Here is an 18,725-nt window from a genome sequence, read left to right on the forward strand (position 1 = left end):
TCCAACACTGAACAACATGCAGTCTTCGTTTAAATTATACATTTTTTAATATGTTTGTATTACTGATTTTACCTTTTTTGTGTTGTGTTTTCTTGCTGTAGTTTCTCCCCATGATTACTGTTTTATTTGTTTAATTATCATTATATTTAGCAATTGTACTTTGACAATGCCCAAAGACTTATGTAAATTAGTTTTATTTTGTTTTAGATACTGAAGATGGAATCTGATAGAATTCTGAAACATTTATCTGTGTTCCTTTTTTGTTAATAAACAATGTTGTATATCATAAGTGTAGTAATCTTGTTTATAATCAAACATCATTTTCCTTCAAACACATCAATTGCTAAGATACTGTTTGTTAAGTTTATGATGAGTTTCATGCAGTTTGGTTAAGTATTTCCACTGATTATATTTAGCACATTCTCTTGTTCTCACACCTTTCATGATCTCACAGCATGTGGTCTGCACAACTACTAACCAGCTTTTAAAATACCTATAGGTAAAGTTTAAATACCATTGTATAGGGTAGGCTATAAATTGATTATTTCAACATAGAGGGAATAATATGGCATGAGGGGTAATTTATGATTTTATTGGAAAGTGACAAGGTGTAACTCCTACAAGAATGGTCATTGGAATCTAAACTGAAGTTTATAATACTCAGAAACAAACCATAGATCTGGGAATATTTTAATGGTTTCTTTAGAAAATTTTTATTCTTAAAATGTTTTTGTGTGAAATGATATTTATTCAAAAGTTTATTCTCAGACATGACATCAGGTGAGCTTAGTAAGGTTTAGAAAGTACAGTAGGTGACTGCAAAATATTCTGATGACTCAAATCCTTATTTATTGAATATTATTGTTAGGCTTATAATATTTAACCCTTTGGCAATGGGGTGATGCATTTTACATCAACTCAACTGGGAAAGGTCATTTATGCAACAATACATATAGTAACTCCACAATATTCTCACAAAAGCTGGTAATACTTTGTTAAAGATAATAAGTATCTTGTATACAAAAATGACATTATTTTAATTTTGTCTTTCTAATAAAGATGGGATATTTATCTAGAGTAGTTATTTCCACTCAAATCCTGAATTAAAACTATTCAGGATTGAGTGCAAGGTGAGTTTCATTTTAAGTATAAAAAGTTTATAGTTTCATATTTCATTTGCATAACTTCTAGAACCTAAATGACTATCAAAAGTTGTTTAAGTTAAATGTTTATATTTTATTTCTCATTTTCTCTACCGTATCACTAACTCTAGCTATTATCATCAGTGTACAATGCAATGAAATGATTAAAATTAGGATATAGAAAAAGTACATACCTTTTAATTTTTTGTAGAATATCTTTAAAGATCTTCTTTTGGTTATATTTGTAATTTCAGGTCTTTTTTCCTTCTAAGTTAGTTAAATTTTAATGTTTTATTTTCCTTTTTTGTTCTTTACCATTTATTATTCATTGTTATATAAGTCAATGGTGCCCTCTGGTAGAGATGCACAACCCTACAGCAAAATTTGTGTGCACCACGTAATATCGTAAGCCTTGAGAATGGATGCAAAGTATGATGTATATTTAGAAAATGTTTAAACCTTTCAATTATGCATATTAAAACATAAAAAATACATAATCAACTAAAATATAAAAGTAAGACCTAAATTCAGTTTAATTGTATCTCTAACTATAACATATTTTGGTAAGAAACAACTATAAGTGCTAATAATGGCTGAAGATGGCTTGAATGGGTAATTAAGAAAAACTTTAATATAAGTTTAACTTAACAGCAAATGTACAACGTTTCGACAAGGTTTTGTCATCATCATTTTGAAATAAAGGACTTAAAACTTAGATAATATAAAACTTTGAATTATAATTTACATTATAATGTTAATTTCATTCACATACATTGGTAGTAAAGGTGTTGAATGTAACACAGTGAGTTGTGCAGAAAAGTGTTTAAAGGGGTATCTATGTTGAAAGGGTTAAACAATAAACATTAATAAAATAAACTATTATTTATTGAAGAGAAGCTATATTTATTAGATATAAATTGAACTCAACACAGATTATTGTTATCTAGCTTGACCTAACACCATTATAAGAGTTCAGGTCCTACATGACTGGTGGATCTTTGTCAGTTTATGTGGTGTTTTGTACTATTTATAGCTGGAAGTGGTGACTACTGAGATTGGCCAAATACAATATCAAAAGAAATATGAATATCAGTCAAGTTGAAATTGATTAGATGTATGAAATGAAACTTTCTAATTAACAATAAGAAAATTGAAATTCTAGGATGAAAGGAAGCCTTTGAAATTCTCTTTTATTTTGTTTTTTGTAAAATTCCTTTTTGAAGTTATGAAAATTTGGCACTTGTAGAATGTAGTTATTAATAAAAGTGATAAGTCACTTATCAAACTAGTATATTACACTACTAAACTTAATCATATGTTAGGTTTCAAGCTAAATAATGAATTATTAATATTTCATTGTGTAAAGTAATCAACATTTTGTCTTTCTCAGAGATTTAATTTCACGTGACTTTGCTGTGGAGTTTTATGAAGATCACCCTGAACTTCAGAAGTATTGGTATGAAAATTTAACTTCCTTTTTATTCAAAAACATGTGAAACATATTTTCAGCTGTAGCAGTTATAATAAATAATTATTTATTAACAGTGCAGTTATGCTACATTAATATCCACAAAAATAAATATAGTTAATTATAAGTATGAAGTCATTGGAAGAATGGCTGATATGCTGTATTGTGATCTGGTTCAGATGTCTTAGGTGGCCCATGTATCTTTACTCAGTACTTGCAAAGCATTGTATTAATAGGAAAAGAAAAAGAAGTATTTTTTGTATACCTCTTCACACAATTAGGCTATCTTATCTGTACATCTGTCTTAGATATTCACATGCCATTAGGCAACTCCCATGTAATTTGATGAGATTTCTCTTGAATTGCACTACTGCATTATTATGTTTTTATGCAGCAAAAGTTCTCCACCAATAGGTGTGTGATACACTTCCTTGATCAGTTGTGTTCCTTTAACCTCAAGCCTCACCCTTCCCATTTATCTGATTCTTATATCCTTGATTTTTGGTATTCTGAATACCCTTTTATTATTTTCACATTTGGGATTGCCCTTGCCTATTTGGGGAGAGGGGGCTATTTGATGTAGGTTTTGCCTTCCAGTGCCCAATACTTCTCTCTTCTATTAATCCTTTTCATTATGCCTGTTTACCTCTCTTTTTTTAAATTTCAAATCTGAGGTGCTCCACCATTCCCAGGATCATTTTGTGGGTGATTCTAATTCCCTTCACTTCACCATTGTGTCCTATACCTGCTCACTAGGCTCTTTATTGCTTGGAATTATTGGGTAGTGATACTCTCTTATCCCAAGGTCAACTTCCTTCTATGAGACCTTCACCTGGCCTCCTTTCTTGGCCCTTAAATTTAGAGGTATTTCTGATTTGATTGAATCATTGGCTGTGGCTGCCCCTATCATCAAACCTCACTTTCATTCTTAGTTTTCACACCATCCCAAATCCAACCCTCCACCATTGTACCTTGAGTTAGACCCCAGTTTCCCATCTTTTGATTTCCACTTCCTCTTCTTCCCAGAGTCAGATTTGTTGAGCTCGTCTGTGATAATTAAGTCAATTTGGGTCATGTTGGTGCTTGGCTATCACAATTTGAGCTTCTGGGGTGACACTTTTCCATCTACACAAGGGTTACTATACTTTCACCCAATCCTTTTTCTCTCCTTCTCTCAGCCCTCATTATGTTTCCTTTTCCTCCTTTTGATCCCATCTATGTGCAGTATCTCGTAAAGGCAGTGTTTATAAATACTTCCAAAATTTCCTCACTCCCACTCAATATGTTATTCACCTGGGAGTGTTTTTCAAGTCTTTTCTCAGTTGTACTGAGCCTTCTTTCATCTACCATCTGCCTATTCTACTCCTACTGCACGAGAGATTTTTAGTGTTTGGAGACCATGGTTTCACTGGAACTGCTTATCCCTTTGGGTCACACACACATATGCACCTCCTCTGTTTGTCCTTCCTCGACCAAAGAACTCTCTCACAGGGTACTTTGACCTTAGTGGTTCACCTATCCCCCCCTCCTCTACTTGATAATTTGTATTGATGGCTGGACCAATCCAATATCATCATCGGTGTTCTGTTACCTCCACCCAAACTGGACCTGCGTGTCTTCACCAATGCTTCCCCATCTGGTTGGGGTTCATCTTTGAACAATAATTTCACATCTGGCTTTTGGACCCAGGACAAGTCCTTTCACCATATCAATGCACTCAAACTTTCAGTAGTTCATCAAACATGCTCTCATTCTTACCCCTCCTAGTGGATCATTTCAACGACAACTCGGTTTCTCCTATATTAAATGCCAGAGGGAAATAAAATTCAAGACCCATTGCTTTCTTACCCTGGACATTATTGAACCAATCCTCATCAGGTTCCTCCACTCATCAATGCCTTGCAACCACTCTCATTTCTAATTTCCCTCTTTTCTGATCACCTGTTCCCTAACCCTCAGCCTTGGCTATTGATGCCCTCAGCCAGGACTGGTTTTATACTTTTCCTCAAGATTTCCCACATCTCCATCTTTTACATCAGGTTCTGGCCTTGATTGGAATCACTCCTTGTCTTGTCCTCTTGGTAGTACCCATCTGGTTGGGTCAACCTTGGTTCTCTCTTCATTGCCCATTAACTTCATGATCTGGCTGTGTCATCACCTGAAGGCTACCTCCTGCCTCTGTGCACATCCTACAGTCTACCCACCACCTTTACAGTTGAATACATTTATCTTTTTTTATTACAGGATTTGTTAATAGGATCGTGACTGGTGGTGCCTCCCAGGGTATATTTATTTTCCAAAATTCTGCATCCAGCCAGGATAACGGAAAGCACTCCTACCACCAGCCCTGACTCCATACATACCTACTGTTGAGATGGGGTGTTTTGCAAGACCACTTGAGGTGTCTTTGTGGTATATATATATATTTATTTAGACTGTACCTATTCCATGGACCATCATAGAAAAAGCCAGCACCACGAGGTATTCAGCCTGCTTCCCTGTCTCATGTTTACAGTCTTTTCAAAGTAAGGATACATGGTCACCCATTGTCTCTGGTTAAAACAAGACTGATAGGAATCTGGGCATTTTCTCAAGGTCTACCCACTGTGAATTACTCCCCCCCCTTCTCATCAAATGGAACATGGGAGACCCTTCCCATTTACCAGTTTCTAGCCACTGTAGTGGTGAACCATATAAAATTCTCACTGATTGGAACCTAACTGCTGAGGCTATAACAAGGGGTGCCTATCAGTGGGAAGTGGGGCATTGGTGACACTGTCAGCATAGTGCAGGTCATCCCTCATATAACTATACTTATAACATGCCAATCGTGCCCTCCTCATGCAGCCCTTGAATGTCCAGTTGAGTCTAGGTGAGCATGTACCACTACAATGTGTCCTCCTCCTGTGATCATGTCTATTCAGTAGAGTCTAGATGAACACATTATACCCATGGGCCCTCTTCCTGTGGTCATCTTCTATTCAGTTAAGTTGAGACAAGAACTCACTAACAAACTGTGCCTTCCTCCTGCAGCTGTCTGTTCAGTCACGTTGAGGTGAGCACACACTATATTCCACACTCTGTGATGTAGATTCTGTGCCATTCTCCCGCAGCACCTGTGTGAAAGTACTCGGACAGGTATATTCTTATTTTGACCATCCCTGTGACACATGGGTCTCATTTGCCTCTTTCTCCCTTCTTTCTTAGGCAAAAAGATTAGATGTGGTATCCTATGGGTGTGCCTCTATGGAGACCCTGCCATAGGGTGTCAAACTCCATGTGTTTCCCTTGGGTGCTTTCTGATGGGAACTCATCTGGGTAAATCTTTGCATTGGCCACCACTTCAGTGTGGGATTCAGTGTGTGAAGAGGTGTGTATCATCTTGAAAGTTAACATTTTCCTTACCTGAAAATATATTTCCAATAGATACTCGCATCTTCACACATTCCCACCTTTCCTCCCCACTTCAAGTTCACTTTAGTATTCTTTTCCTCATCAAAGAATGATGATTTACAAGTGCAAAAGTAGAGAGGGAGCTAGTGTGCAAGGGTGTGTGTGTTGCCCTCCTATGGTGGAAAGCTTAGCTGCTTAATATCATTATGCAGTAGAGTAATTCACTAGAAATTTCGTGAGATTAGATGGGAGTTGCTTAAAGGCAAGTGACATGCAAATCTCTAAAGCAGATAAACAGGGAAATAGCTTAATTGTGTGAGAGTGAGTATCTATCAGAAGTATATTTTCAGGTAAAGAAAATGTTAACATTTCACTGTTGGAGGCAATAAGAACATCACTAGTTTTATTTTCACATAGGTGATAGTGATCTTCATTGCATGAAAACCTATTGTATTTCAACTTGGATTTTACATTGTTTTATAAGTTAGAATTTTATGAGATGCCAACATATACAAGACTATTAATATAATAATTTGTATCCACAAAAAAAACTGTCTTCATAAAAATAAACAAATAGAATTTGATGCTTATAAAACTTCTCTCTTCTTAGTTTACAATTAAAAATAAATTAAATATTTTATAATAAACAATGAGTCATTGTAAAATATAAAGCAGTGACAATGTTTATATACTTTTGAGTTCAAATTTGTGTGACTATAATTTGTGAATGTTATAGGGAAAATGCTCCAAAAGAACAGAAGTTTCAGTACAATATACAGTTTTTTTTTAATGTTGCTAGTAAAGAAAAACTGACAAAAGACCTGCTTACTCAGTGGTATGATGAGCGAGCTAGAGAAATAGAACAGTACAGTCAGCTAGTTGATAATGCTCTTGAGCTTGTTCGACTTGGTCTTGAACGAAATGTAAAGGTGTGTAATAATGTTTTTTTTTCTGACCTAAGAATCCTGTACAGTTGCTTGTGCAATATGTTTTTAATATAAGTAATAAAAAGACATTGTGAAGGATTTCATACCCATTTTTATATATGAAACATATTCATTAATTTTGTGCAACTTAAGTTTAATATGTATAAATTGTTTGTTTACATTAGAGTAATATCAGTATATTTATTATGTATGATTTGTTTACATCTAGGTGTTGTAATATTAATATATTTCTTATATTGAAGCGTATATAAAACTAATATAATCATCACACTTACTCAACTTTTGAAAAATGACAGTGGTAGATTTAACAGTGTAATGGCTAGTTTTATACCTAATTATTTCAGTTAAAGTATTTAAATAAAATATTTATCCATGTTAGCCTAATTTTATGTAAGTTGTAATTATTAATTACCTTTCTGAGAATCTCATTTTCAAGCTGTTTCATGTACTACAACTGATTTCTGAATATTAAGTCTTAGAAGATGATTCTTCAAAGTCGTAGTCTTTAAAAAGGTATATACAGAGCAAGGATCTCATGGAACTGTTGTAGTCTTTAAAAAAGTATGTATGGAGTTAAGCTATTATATCTCATGGAGAAGGAAAAAACAAACCAGGACACAATAATCTCAGTATTTCTTTTGTTCATATAAGCATTGATATATTATTTACTTAGAAGAGGTGTATATGATACTCAGGGATTAGAAAAACTTCTGGATGATCTGGTAACCATGGAAACCTTGGTGTACAGCTGTCACATGAACAAAAAGTTATCTTTTGAAGAACTGGAAAAGATGAACAATATGGAAAAGCTAAACCTCATGATGTCTATGGTAAAAGTTTCTTCATTGAACATTTTATAAACTCAGCTTGTATCTGTTAGACCAGTTTATTTAATACTAAGGTATGCAAGAACAAAAAATATTTTATTTCTTTCCCTACTGAGAGCTCACTTTGTAGGTGAATCAAATAATTTTGAAACTAACAAGTACAATAATCCACCCACTAATAATTCTATGAGTTATGGGAGATTTAATCATATTGTATAATAAATAACAACAAAAATACTGCTTTAAAATTTACTTCTGTTCTGTAAATGTTAAAGGAGATGATGTAAAATTTGGTTCTGAATCACACACTTTATCCCAACAAAAGTTTCTCTTCTCTGCCCATCTAAGCATTGGCAGGACTTATGCCTCACTTGCTGCAGTATTTATACCCTACAATATCACTCATAGCAATTTTAATCTTGTGACTCCTTCCACCTATGTCGATGCACCCTCTATATCAGATCTGTATATAAACTCCCAACAGCAGAAACTGCAGTGATGGTCTTACGTGATTACTGTGGGTTTTTCTTCACTGTTATTACTATGTTTTCAACATTTTTTGGGGGGGGGGGGTTCTTTTATACTTTTTCTAGTGGGTCTTCAGTTGTTGTTTATTTTCTTTATTTTACAAAAAAAAAGAAAAAATCGGAGACATTCTTTGAATATGAATACACACGTTCACGTCACAAACATGGAATTGCCTGATGCTCTTCCTCTACCACCTTATGAGTCTGGCATTACCTAGGTGTCAGGGGGAGTGGGGAGGAGCAATTTCCATGGAGGACATAGAGTTCTTCATATGCAGTGTCTCACATGCAGTCTGATATTTTTTCTCCTGTTGGCTCTGAGGATCAAGGGTGGACTGGTGGGAATTTAGATTCTATATCTTTTTAACTTTGCTCAGATAGCTAATCAAGAGCCTTGGACAGACATTCCGCTTCCTGCACCTTATTTGCAACTAGTACACCGAGTTTATAATGTTCTGAGTATTTCTTCTGTAGCTTATGAATCTTCTCTGTCTTTACTGGGGAAAATCATTTGTCTGATTACCTGGTCCTCTACCTTCACCAAATATTGCTGTGCACGTGAGGAGATTTGCTGATTATTTGAGAAAGGTTCAGCCATGCCTTATCTTCCTTGTTCATTGGATCAGCATGCCTTGACTTTTCATCACCTGGAGAACTCTTATTTGGACTCTCGGAGGTTAGATCCTTTTCTTCTTATTTGGGGCTCTAGAGAAGATGCCATGGTTTGCCTTAATTAATCTCAGTTTCAAGAATTCATGTCACCTACAACAGTTTTGCATTTTTTATCATCTTTGTAAGTGTTGTCTGAGGTTTATCACCGATTTCCTTGCCAATTTTCAGAGAATCTTAGTCATTTATTGGCTTCTACTTTGGTCAGGTTATTGGCTTCTGCTCTCTCCTTGGTATCTTTGTTGGTTTGTTGTTGGGATCTTTTGGAGAGAGATGCCTTGCTGGAGGGAGCTCACATTCCTGCTTCAGCCCTTAGAAATTCCAGAAAAGCTCATTTTCTCAAACAGTCATTTTTAGCTGGACACACAAACATCAGATTGTTTTCCTTGCTTGTCATGTTCCAGGTGTAATGAATTTAGTAGTCAACCAATTATCTTGTCCCAACAGAACTCTTCCCATGGAATGGATGCATCATCCTCAAGTTTTTTATTGGATCTGCTCATGTCTTGGAACATCTCAGATCAATGCTTTTGCCACACACTGGAATGCTCAGCTCCTGTCCTTCTGGTCTCTTGTATCTCACCCTATAGCTTTGGGCGTAGCTGCTCTCAGCCAGGATTGGATGGGTCTTCATCTTTACTCGTTACTTCCGATTCATCTGTTATCCAAGGTTTTTGCACTAATTCGCTCTGTCCTGGTTATTCGATAAAGGTTTAGTGCCTTCATCTATTGCTAAGTATAAGGCTGCTTTATCGGCTACCTTTTATTTTTTCTAACAGAAGAAAAATGTTTGAGTCCCTCGTTTTGTCATTACTTCTGAAATCTTTTCAGGTTATCCATTCTTGTTGTTCTTTCCAGGTTCTTAATTGGGATATCACAGTGGTTCTGCATGCCATGTCTTGTCTACCTTTTAAACTTTTGGGGTCATATTCACTGTATCATCTTTCACTTAAGACTTATTTTCATCTGTTATTTGCTAGCAGGCATTGAAGTTTGGATGTGTTTGAGCATCATGTTCACAGAACTCTTTACCATTCCACTTGTGTTCTATTATATTCAGACAGGTCTTTTCTACCCAAAACTTCAGCAGCTAGAAAAGAAAATAAGGCTTTCTCTCCTATTCATCTTCCCCCCATTTCATATTTATACGACCACTTGGATCCAGATCAGTTTTTATGTCCAGTTCGAGCTATCCTATGTTATGTTGTATACACTGAAGCATTTCAGGGCTCACATCACCATTTGTTTATCCAATGGGACCCTTCTGTGTCATTTATCTCATGTCACTTTGTTTGTATGGCTTATTCTAGGCTTTCATTGGAGGAACGGAGATTTCTTCGGGTTTCATCTCATCAAGATTAACATAACTTGATGTTCCTGGCAATTCTGCTGCATCGCTCACTAGAAAAACGTGTACAGGCTGGTATGTGGAACACATCTTTATATTGCACTATTTACGTTATTTAACAGTTTCCTCCTCAGATAGATTTTGACAAACCCTGTTGCTATTCTACATGCCTCGGTTGATTCTAAGAGAGGTGAGTGACTTCATTTCTTCTGTGTTATTCTATTCCTTTTCAGGGACCCTTTTCTCATTATCATTTGGATCCTACTCAATAGCGAGTGTTTCCTGGTCAGGTATGCTTTTTTTTAAATCTGCACTAGCTATCAGTAAACTAAAATTCCTTGTAGCAACAAGCTCTGTTAAGATGAGGTGTTCCATAAGACTACCTTAGCACTTTCTGAGTGGTACACAATTATTAAGTACCATACATAATATACAATACTAGACTTCCAGTCATGGACTATTATGAGTAAAGCATAAAGAGATTTTTCCCATCCCTGCTGATTGGGGTGGTTTACTTTTCAAAATAGGGAATGTGGTTCACCTACTGCACTGTCTCCATATCATCATTTCTTGGGACTCCACAATGCAAATTCTTCCCCCCATTTCTCCGGAGTGGGGCATGGGAGTTCTTACCACTCCCAGTTTCCAATTGCTGGAATGGTGGACAAAGATCTGTTCCTCCTGAGTGATGTTTGAACACATAATTCTACTTAAGGAGAAGAGAGCAAAGCTGGATACCCTCCCACCCCTAACCCTGGGTGGTTTTCCCAGATGTCTGGTGGGAGCAGGACAAGCCTATGGGGAGCCTCCTCATAATTCTCTTTCAGAGATGATACTTCACTATCCAGTTCTTTTTTGGTTATTATATTACTTTCCATGATCATGGAAGAGGGCCCTTGACTCCCTATAATTCCACATGCAAAGCGTCATATTTTTGAGCCATTGGTTGAACTTTGTGTGTTCCATATCCTCCTTGTAATTCCAGGGGCAGGGGTCTTGCCTTGCTTATCAGGTTAGGAAGTCATGAATGAAGTTCATAATCCCAGGACAGATGATCTCTGTTTTTTTTCAGGTTGAGTGAGGCGTAAGTGGCCCCATAATTAGGAGTGCAGTTTCTTGTGTTCTGTGCTTCTTCAGGTTGGGGGGAAGGTTTGTCTTCTGGATGTTGCTTGCCTTCTCTTCATAATTACTGTGGCTTGCATGCAACTTTCTGTAACTTTTGGGTTGGGTTCTTGGGCCCGTAATTCCGAGCTCGGTTTGTTGCATCTTGTGCTTCTTCAGGTTGGAGTGAGGATTTGTCCACATTTGTGTTGCTTGCCTTCTCTTCTTAATTCAGATGGTTTGATATGCAACATTCTGTAACATTTTAGGTTGGGTTCCCTTAATATCATATTAATATGATACAATTATATCACATGCTTGTAGGTCCCCATGCTGTACAAGGAACACTTTGGGTCCATAGCCCTATATTTCCAATCATGAGACATGGGACCTCGTCTGCACGGTTGGGGCCAGGATGATTTTTGTAAGCACGTACAATATCTTGCCCTCACTAACCCCTCTACCTTGTCAATGTGGGATTCTTTCTAAAGTGTGACATGAGGTAAGTGTGTTTCGGGTGATTACATTTTCCTATCCTGCTCTTCCTCCCCATGATGGCCAGTGTTCGGGTCTGATAATCTTGCTAGTTTTGATAAAGCGAATAAGAAGTGATAATGGGAGCATATGTACAGATCTGATATAGAAGGTGCATAGACGTAAGTGGAGAGAGTGTGTCACAAGATTAAAATTGCTATGGGTGATAAGAAGTAATAATGGGAGCATATGTACAGATATGGTATAGAAGGTGCATTGACATAAGTAGAAATAGTGTGACAAGATTAAAATTGCTATGGATGATATAGTGGGGTATAAAGACTGGAACAAGCGAGGTATAATTTATTCCAATGCTTAGATGGGCAGAGAATAGAAATTTTTGTCAGGATAAAGCTAAAGTATGAGAATAAGAAAGTATTATCAGAAATATATTTTCAATATAGGAAAAAATATAAACTTATGTGACTTTTCAGAATTTTGCTCAGAACAATAGGAACAAATCGTTAGTGCTCAACAACTAGGTTGTTTCTCAACAGCATTGACTCTGAATGTCTTTCCTACCTTGAAGAAAAATTGACTCTCCTTATAATAGCATCTATTATATCATCAAAAATGAGCTTTGATAATTTCTTTGATACTAAATAGTTTCTAAAATGTTTACACAGCTTTTAATATATAACGCCTGAAATTCTTGTTATCGTGTTTTTGGTAATAGTTAAGTGAGTTCTAGAAAACTGGCTGGCCAATATATTCATAAGAAATTTATATTAGTTACAAAGTGAATATTAAAATGAAATTGAGACTGACAGTATTAAAAAGATAAAATCACAGCTGAGGGAAGGAAACTTTTAAGAACTGGGTTTGAACAATAAAGACAAAGAAATATCGAGGCAGGTTAATCTCAGGATAGAGAAACTTTCAAAATTTCCACTGATTCACTTGGATTGAAAAAAAAAATGTGAGATTTGCTTTATTAACAGTAAAAATAAAAAATTTAATTCTTCCACTGATGGTTTTTGTGGGGAATTTTCTAAAAATGGAGGCCTTCAAAACCTTTCAGTGATTTAATTGGATGTAAAAATGTGAGGTAGGCTTGATCGATGATGAAAAAAATTTGAGTAAAATTTAAGATTTATATTGATAGTTTTTATTTTTTGTTTTTTTTATAAATCTTAAAAATTGAGATTTTCAAAACCTTCCATTGATTTATTTGCATGAAAAAAATGAGAAATTTTTGATTAATGATAACAAAAAATCGATAAGAAATTTAAGATTTATTTGGATGTTTTTATGTTGTTATTTTTAAATTTCTAAAATTGATGTACTTGGAATGAAATAATGTGAAAAAATATATAAATAAAAATCAACATTTACATGGATGTTTTTTTTTGAATTCATAAAAATGTTAACCAAATGAACTGACAGAAATTTAATAACATGAATGTAGTATACACATACGACATGCTAAGTAGCGAGAATTAGAAACTGTAAGTATAGTTATGAGATAGAAATGTGGTAAACCAATCTAAAGTGAATGGTAATATACTGGTGGTTAAGAAACAGATTGATGTTATTTATTCTGAGAATTTCTTTATATAGATGCAGTTTACATAGTAAGAACACCATAATTATCTGCTTATGATATCTTGTAGCTCACTCATGACTTAAAGCTAAGTTACGTCACTTGGAAATATTACACAAAAACTATAATTTTACATACAAAAAATTAACATAAGATTTAACATTACACTGTAAACACTTGTTTTACCAAAATGATCTTGCATTTGTTGTATAAGATTTGTTTTTTAAATAACTGACTTTATTTCGGCTTGGCATGGCCAGGTGGTTAGAGCGTTCGACTCGCAATCTGCGGGCTCGAATCCCCATCACATCAAACATGCTCGCCCTTTCATCTGTGGGGGGTGTTACAATGTGATAGTCAATCCCACTATTCATTGGTAAAAGAGTAGCCCAAGAGTTGGTGGTGGGTGGTGATGACTAGCTGCCTTCCCTATAGTCTTACACTGCTAAATTAGGGATGGCTAGTGCAGATAGCCCTCGTGTAGCTTTGCGTGAAATTCAAAACAAACAGAGTTTATTTCATTTATGCTTTGTCACTTTAATCAATCTGACTTTTGTGTATTCTTGCTATTAACAAAGAATAAAAAGTAAAACTGATTAAAAATTTATATAAAAGCTCAGCTTTAAAATTAAAGTTTGTTATTCAAACTTTAATGAGAAATTCATTCATAGAAACTCTGAAGAAAACCAAATATAATAAAATTAACTTTTTTTCAGGAAAATTGCAACTCATTATTTATTAGCTATAGCATTTTTTCTTTTGTTGAATTAAAATCTAGAACAGCTCTAGCTTAGTGTGTTATGTGATATCTATGTTTTAGAGTGATGAAGAAAACTTTGTCAAGAACGTAAAACAGTGGCTGCTTCCTTTTTTAAGTCGATGTGAGAAGCATCAAGCTGGCAGCCAGAAAACACTGCTGAAAGAATATTTGATTGGCTTAGCAGTGAACGACCTGAACCCCTGTGTGAAGATTTTTCAAAGTGTACGAAAGGATGTAAGAACTGTTTATCCATCTCATTTTGATAATTCATTATCATTGGGTCTCTGTTGTTAATTATGAAATCATTTTATAAGAAATGTTCACACTGATTACGGAGGTTAACAAATTAGCCATCTACTAGATTTAAAATAATTAATGTGTCCTTTCATCTGGCAACCTCCTCATTACTTAACTTAATCTGGGTTATAATTGACCTTCACTGTAATATCTGTTGTTGTTGTTCATTTTGTTTTTTTTCTAGTCTGATCCAATTATTGGAGACATTGATGAACTTATTACCTTGGCTTTGAATTGTATCTACGTTTGTGAAAGGTAATACCTACTTTTCCTGTTATAGAAACTCTTAAATTTTTCTTAGCTAGGTATATGATTAGCAGTATAAAGTTTTTTGCATAGAGAAACTGGTAGAAATTTTCAAATTTAAATATTTAATTTGTGTCTTTTTCTAATATCCAGACTGTTTGCTGTGAATAAAATAATTTACACAAGTTTTAAAGATGTCATTTATTTGAACCAGGAATGACCAACTGAACTATGCCTTTTTGATTTTGGATTGTCTACCTCAAAGGGGCTCTGGGTGAGTGAATCATGTAATCAAAAATTGTTGCAATTTTGAAGCTTAAATAAATAACTAGATATTTAGTGAAAATTTCAATGGAAAATGCAAACTTGTAGATAATCAACCAACAATGGGAGTTTCACTTTCTCTCTCTCTCTATCACTAGATTTCATATCATATTGTAGTTGTTTTGTTTGTTATTGACTATAACTTTTCAATTGAAATTGTACTTGTATATTTTTAATTTTTGCAGTAAAACATAATTTCCAGTACAGTACTTCCCTCCGTTCACAAGATTAGCTGTTCTTGTTCATTGCTACCCCCTATATGTGAACTTTTTCTTTACACTTGCCACAAGCCTTGTGCTTCCCTCTATTGGAATCAAGGGGTTCAGTGTGTCTCTCATGTAAATCATCATGCATCACCTCTCCACCAACAGAAGCATTGTACACTCACATGAGACATGTGACCCCCTCTATGCACCTCTACTGAACTAGCACCTCTCGTTTGCCTGTACTCAGACGTTTTTTTTTTTGTCATTCTTTACTGTTTCATGTTCGTATTTAGTATACTCATGAAGTAGTCTTCATTTATTATAACTTCCAGATTTTCTAGAGTTTGAAATTTACCTTCATTTATCCCAGCTTATTCCAGTTGCATTCTGATGCTAATGTTACCACTTTGGGGGTCTCGTCTATGACTAGCGCTATCTCACAGGCCGCAGGTGTGGATGATTTGGCATGGATTTTTATCTGTGTTTATCCTCCGGAAAATTGAACATTAAAAGGTTGGCCTCTTTCTTCGGTTCTCACCCACAGTTCCTCCTATAGAAGCCAGGCAGACGGAGATCTTGATAGCCTTTTTCCACCACCAGATTTCATATGTTTGTTTCTTCTTTTCCATTATGTAGTCTCCATTCCCAATACGGATATTCTGTGTTCTTTTTGTATGTTTATAATGGCTTTCATTCACGTTACTCCATGGACAGTTTCTGTCTTATTTCATCGGGAGTTTGAATGTCTAAAGTCCGCACTTTCGTGATCGCCTTGTGCTTTGTGGTCCACCATTTGCCATATAGTCTGCCAACTTTGGAAAGATAAGACGTTTTGAAATTTTATTGTTAATATCATTATCTGTAATTATTTTAATTCCGTAACATATGATTATTTAGATTAGTTAATACTAAGTTGTGTTACGATTTGTCATTAGTCTTCATAGTTCTTCTTTTGTACTGTTCAATTAGGCTTAACTAGTTTTTGTTATTTTCGATTTCACGGTAGTTCTAGTTTAGATTTCCTTCATCTTTCTGTTCACTATCTTGTTTGATTCGGCTTCGTTACTGTATTTTTTATCAGTTTGCCTGTGGTTTTATTGGCAGGATAATATCTACTTAGTTTCCAGTTTTTATTCCTCACTACATCATATAGGATGCATTCCCTACACCATTTTTTTCCCTATTTTAATATGTTGACTAATTCATTTTATTTTTCTTTAGAGTTTATCCTTTTACAGTTACTTTCATTTCATCCCTAATTTATAATTATTACAATTCATTTTATTTAGTTTATACTTTATCCTTTTTACTATTAATTTCATTTAGTTTATAACTTATTCTTCTTACCATTAATTAGTTTATTGGTTTCCTGTAGTTTTATGGACAAGTTCATATCTACCACGGTTCCAGATTTTCTTCAACTCAACATCATAAGGGATGCATATCCTACACCATTTTCACTACATTGACTATTTCATTTTGTTTTTCTTTATAGTTTATACTTTTTACTGTTTCTTTTGTTTCATCTCTACTTTATACTTCTTACAATTAATTTCGTTTTGTTTATAATTTATCCTTTGTACTAGTAATTTAAATTCATGTGTTGGTCCTTGGGAGCCGGGGTCTACCGTATCTGCTTCCACTACTGCTCACCTTCCCCATCTAATGGCTAAACCCATTTTCCAAAGTCCTAAAATTATCAGTTTTCCCTAACTTTAAAATGGAATGCCTTCCATACTTCTATTGCTGTATCTGCAAGACCTCCTTTACACATTTTCAGAAAATTATTTTTATGTTTTCTGTGTTGTTTCTTTTATCTCTTTTGAGTTTCGGTACTTACAAGCCTTCCCTTCTAAAGGCTTTCAATTTTACCTTAGTTTAACTTCAGGCAGATTTCATCTGGCATTTGTCATTCTTTTTTCCCCCTTTCATCGCTCATATCTTTAATGTTTCATATTTCCCTTTATTTGGTGTTCTGTTTACATTTTGGGTTTCTCAAGGAATATCTCCACTTCTTTCTCCTCTTTTTTGCCTAATTCCCTTCCTTTCATGTCCCATCTTTATTCTCGTCCCGATCAGGATCTACTCCTATGTATGGTCTGTGATTTTCCTCAAGTTGAGATCTTTCTTCTTCCACCCTCGCTAATTGTGTTTGGCTTTTGGTCCCATTGGCTTACTCCCCTTTATCGTCTTCTTTACGGACTTTGTTCCATGTGTCTTCTCATCAGATTCAACATCCTTACCTTTTTCTTGACATCTCATCTTCGTCAGCAATTGGAGGAACTCCTACATTCGGGCATGAGGACTACACCTAATGTCTTTGTCTCCCCTTATCTACACCATATTGCAGTTTCTTTTTTTGTTAGGTTTTTGTCTACCACCTGTGACCATTTTTCATACTTCAGTGCGACTTTAACTGGGTAAGTTTCTGTTCATTATTTCTTTCCTTTCAGGGGCTCTTGCTTCATTATTCACTATTTGGATCCCACTTCGTGACAAGCAGTGCCTGACCAGGTATCTTTCAACTGAAATCCACTGTACACCCACTTTGAATTGCACTCTCTTCCATGGCTTTGCAATGCTCACCAGTGAGATGAAGTGTTCCACAAGATTGCTTGAATAACTTTGCAATGTTTTTGCTTCATAAACATGCCCGTTCCAGATCGTGCATCACAGCAGTGGAATGTAGGATTGTTCTAGTTCTATCCTTGGCTATCTTTCGTTCTCTATTCTTAAGGGACTGTTATTGCCATTTGGAGGGTCCTGGCCTGTTTCATGGTTGGAGGAGTTGATTGCATAAGATAGACATCCTTTCGATACCAGATGTCAAGTTCCCGGATTGATGGCTCAAAGAAAATCCTTGTGTCATACCCAGGAATTGTGGTGGTTCTCAATTCCCCAGTTCTTGGGTTTAAGGTAAAGACAGTATGATCCTCATCCTATTTTTGCATGGATATTGGTACCCCATGAGGATGTTTTGGATATAATTGATGTACCGATTATGGCCTGCTGCATCCTAGCCACTCTACGTCCAGGGGCGCATCCTTGTTTACTCACTTTTCTCATTGTGGAATTGAGTTACAATATCTTTCTCTGGTTAGCATCATTTTCCTACCATATTCTCTCTCATTTTCTGCCCTGATATATTACACATGAGCAAAGAGTATACCTGGCTCAATAGGGGGGAGCAGAAGGCGTGTGGCATGCATAAATAAAAAGTTTGCATATAGGGGGCAGCAATGAACGAGAATAGCTAATCTTGTGAGTGGAGGGAAGTACCTATCAAAATGCATTTTCAGTATAGGAAAATTATAACTTTTGGTCACACATTATAGTATTACAAGTAAAAACTTTATTATGTAAACAAATATAGAAAGCAGTATTTATTTGTAA

The 18,725-nt window shown here is 35.3% G+C and overlaps 1 protein-coding gene across 1 annotated transcript in view; it reads left to right on the forward strand.

The window, feature by feature from the left end:
- The window catches only part of LOC106466556 (neuroblastoma-amplified sequence-like), a 159,397-nt gene that overhangs the window by 53,004 nt on the left and 87,668 nt on the right, over positions 1-18,725 (forward strand). The window contains exons 14-19 of the mRNA XM_022394589.1: positions 2,533-2,598; positions 6,803-6,932; positions 7,646-7,780; positions 14,320-14,493; positions 14,741-14,811; positions 15,017-15,076. Coding sequence (XP_022250297.1) covers positions 2,533-2,598; positions 6,803-6,932; positions 7,646-7,780; positions 14,320-14,493; positions 14,741-14,811; positions 15,017-15,076 — 636 coding nt within the window. The remainder of the gene's footprint in view (positions 1-2,532; positions 2,599-6,802; positions 6,933-7,645; positions 7,781-14,319; positions 14,494-14,740; positions 14,812-15,016; positions 15,077-18,725) is intronic.

Source organism: Limulus polyphemus, unplaced genomic scaffold (genome assembly GCF_000517525.1).
Source record: "Limulus polyphemus unplaced genomic scaffold, Limulus_polyphemus-2.1.2 Scaffold2300, whole genome shotgun sequence".
NCBI lineage: Eukaryota > Metazoa > Arthropoda > Merostomata > Xiphosura > Limulidae > Limulus > Limulus polyphemus.